At 58.4% G+C, this 3580-nt stretch overlaps 1 protein-coding gene across 1 annotated transcript; it reads left to right on the top strand.

Annotated features, from left to right (window-relative positions):
* Positions 1-284: 284 nt before the first annotated feature.
* LOC120584344 (hemicentin-2-like) lies at positions 285-2297 on the top strand (the record flags this gene model as incomplete). The annotated part of the gene is made up of 3 exons (XM_039840030.1): positions 285-491; positions 596-755; positions 2132-2297. Coding segments are annotated over exons 1-3 (464 nt in total), but the record flags the coding sequence as incomplete, so codon positions are not given.
* Positions 2298-3580: the final 1283 nt, after the last annotated feature.

Below are 3580 nucleotides of genomic sequence, written 5' to 3' on the forward strand. Positions count from 1 at the left end.
TCATCTTCCCCAAACGAAATGCTGTCCCCGTTAAATACTAACCCCATCCCCTCCCCAGCCCTGGTACCCACCATTCTATTTCCTGTCTCTGTGGATTTGCCTGTTGTAGGCCCCTCCTATAGGTGGAATCATACAGTATTTGTCCTCCCGCATTTGGCTCATTTCACTTAGCACGATGTTTGCAAGGATGGTCCACGTTGTAGCGTGCATCAGACTTTTATTACTTTTATTACCTTTTAGGACTAAGTAATATTCCATACGTCCACATGTTGTTGATCCGTCATCCTTGACGGATGTTTGAATTGCTTCCACCTTTTGGCCACTGCGAATAATGTCGCTGTGAACTTTGGTTTATGGAAATTGGTTTGTTTTTGAAAGTGCCACCTAGAATCCAGTCCTCTGCAACCCACCATGTCACCAATGAGGGAGTTCCAGTCTCTCTGCCCTGTGTTGCCTCAGGAGTTCCCACCCCCACCGTCGCCTGGACCAAGGTAGGTGAATTCTGTCACCACGAGGGTAGCCGGAGGGGGTGGGGATGATGCAAATTGCCATGAGACCATGGGCTCTGTCGATGTCACCTGTGACTCTACTGCAGGAAACCAATGCCCTGACCTCGAGCGGTCCCCACTACAACGTGAGCAAGGATGGGACCTTGGTCATCGCTCAGCCGTCCACCCGGGATGCAGGGGCCTACATCTGCACAGCCACCAACACCGTGGGCTTCTCTAGCCAGGAGATGCGGCTCTCTGTCAACAGTGAGTGCTGGCCGCCCCCGTCCTGGGAGCGGGGCTCGGCAGGTGTGCAGGCGGGGCATAGACAGTCTGACCTCACCTGTGCCTCCTCTGCACCCTGGTAAACTCTGCCTCTGAATCCTTCCCATGCGACGGGCACGTAGGCCAAAGCCGTCCTGTCTCCGATCACTGCGGTGTGGCCAAGCCTTAAGAGTGGTTCCAACTCAGCCCTTTGTAACCGATGGCAGGCAGAGGGGGGACTGTCACATTAACACAGCCCTATACTGCACCCCCCCACCTTGCCAGCCCCCTTGCCAGCCCCTCTCCCTGACCCTCTGACTTCCTTTTAACTTCTTTAATGCTCCGTCCCGCCTCGGGGCCTTTGCACGTGCTGCTCCTGCCGTGTAGAATGCCTCTCCCCGCCTCCTGGCCCAGCCGGCCTCTTCGCCATCAGCTCTCCCTGCTCCCTCGGGCTGGGCCAGGTCGTCCTGCTGTGGAAGGTGGAGTAGCCCCCTCGCGACGCCCGTGACAACTGTGCTTAAATAATGACGCGCACACGGGCTGTTAGGTTCCCGTGGTCCTCGTGGGCTCTGCGCGCTGTGAGGAAGGGGCAGGACCCGTCTTTGCTGTGGTTTCTCAGCCGTCGCCACAGGGCTGGGCGCCCAGTCGCTGTCCGGCTGAGGGAGCAGATACACAGCCGGTCTTCTGTCATGTCCTCTGAGAGCCGGTATCTTCATATCTCAAACATTTCTTTGTTAAGGAGGGGATTTCTCTCTGGCTCGTGATGGACACGTGAGGGCTGCAGGGGTCTCGATGTCCCCAGCTGGCCGGCTCATTTAGTTATGGGTGCCGTCGGTGTATGAGCAGCACCTGGAAAGGTAGTGGGGCGTGAAGAAGGAGCGGTCTGGGGCAATCTCTGCCATCCAGAGACTTCGGCTTAACGTGAGAGCGAGGCGAGGTGCGCAGTACAAACCCCCGACGGAGTCTGAGAAGGCCAGAGGGAGACTGGGCGTCATCTGGTGGCTGATGTCCTGGGAATGAGTGAGGAGGAGATAGAGAGAGGAGAGGACAGAACCTGCCTGAACGTCCCCAAGGAAGGCACCGCAGGACGAAGAGGAGCTAGAGAGGTCTAAGCGCGGGGGCAGGAGCAGAGGCGTCAATGTCATTGCGGCAGAGTGAGGAGCGGGTAGAGAGATGGGGGGCGGGGTGCTGGACAAGCCATCGGATCTGAGCCCAGCCCAATGCCTGCACGCTCCCATTACGACAGAGCCACAGCTACCTTCACACGTCCCAGGTGGCACTAGCACGTCTGCTTCCTGGGGGACCCGCCCCGGGCCCTTCAGTGCCCCATCCCATGGCTCCCTGACCCACACACGGTTTCTGCCTGTTCCCACCAACAGCCAGGCCCGAGATCCGCATGAATGGTTCGAACGGTACAGACAGTCCTCTGAGAGTCACAGCCAAGGCCGGCGACGAGGTGACCCTGGACTGTGAGGCCCAGGGCTCCCCACCCCCATTGGTCACCTGGATCAAGGACTCCCGCCCTGTGCCACTTATCGCCGACAGGTAACTCTAACTGCATGGCCTCAGCCTGGGCAAGGGGCAGAGCTGGGGTTTAGGGGAAAACCGGCCTCAAGGTGACCAGTGATCCAGGAGGTGTGAGGACACTGTGGATGACCCAGGGGTGTGAGGATGTTATGGACACTCCCAGGTGGATGCGCAGCCACTGCTGCACACAGCGCTTTTGTCCCGGGGTCCCCTGAAGCCCCTCAGTGGACCTGCATAGAGTCTGTGGACACCCCAGGTGAGACCCCCCTGAAATAACACGCATCCAGTGTTTCACACACCGGCCGCCGGGAGCCGCCTGCAGACTCTCCCATGATCCATCCACACAGCAGCCCTCGTTGTCTGAGCTGAAGAGGCTTGGAGAAGTGGGGTGAGCTGCCTGTGGACACCTAGATGGAAAAGAATAATGCCATGTTGCCACTGCGTCCTGACTGTGACACGTGCTCCCTCCTCTCCTGCTCCACAGACCACGTGTCTGGCAGCCAGGATTTCTGACTCAGCTTCTCTCTGACCGTCAGCTACCCGGGGAGTGGGAGGATGCTGGCCTGGGTGTCCTTCAAGGCCAGGCTGCACCCCGGCCCCTGCAGGGGTCTGGGGCATGGTGGTTCTAGACAAGAGGGCCTCAAAACTTCTGGAGCCCTTGACCCTTGGGGGTGGGGGGACAGCTGCAGCTCTGGCCGGTGACATCAGTCCTGGCAGCGTCTTTGAGAAGTTTCAGACCCAGAAGGTCTCTGAGCAGACTGCTGACCAGCCCCCACCCCCTGACACACACACGTGGGTCGCTACATCTCAGAACATCTGTTTGCTGAGAACTTCCAAACCATGAAGGCCGTACCTCTGAATGTGGCCAGGGGCCTGTGTCTGGGCTGGGTCTGCGGCGCCCCCTCCCCATGCCCCATGGGTGCGCGGGTCTCACGGCAGCTCCTTGTCGTGGGGGCAAGGGAGGGGGTCGGGGGAGCCTGTGTCGCTCCCCAGAAAGCCTGGGACTAACTCTTTGGCTGGGCAGTGGCCAGCGGCCAGGTGCTTATTTATTTACGACTTGTTACTGAAATCGGGAACCACAATTCCCACTTGTTCGCCCCTTCTTCTTGTGATGCATGAATAGACCCGCCGGGAGCCATAAATTCGTGAGAGCCGCTTTTGCAATCGTGGAGTTGTGTTGTGTTCCTTCTCCCTTGTCCTCTCTACTTCGTGCTGGCTTCCAGCTTTCTCTTGAGGTTTATGAGATTCCAGGAGTTTATCTAAATGAGGAGCAAAATAGGCCCAGGGCTGGAGCCGGGGTG

Source organism: Pteropus medius, unplaced genomic scaffold, assembly GCF_902729225.1.
Source record: "Pteropus medius unplaced genomic scaffold, Ma_sr-lr_union100, whole genome shotgun sequence".
Taxonomy (NCBI): Eukaryota; Metazoa; Chordata; class Mammalia; order Chiroptera; family Pteropodidae; genus Pteropus; species Pteropus medius.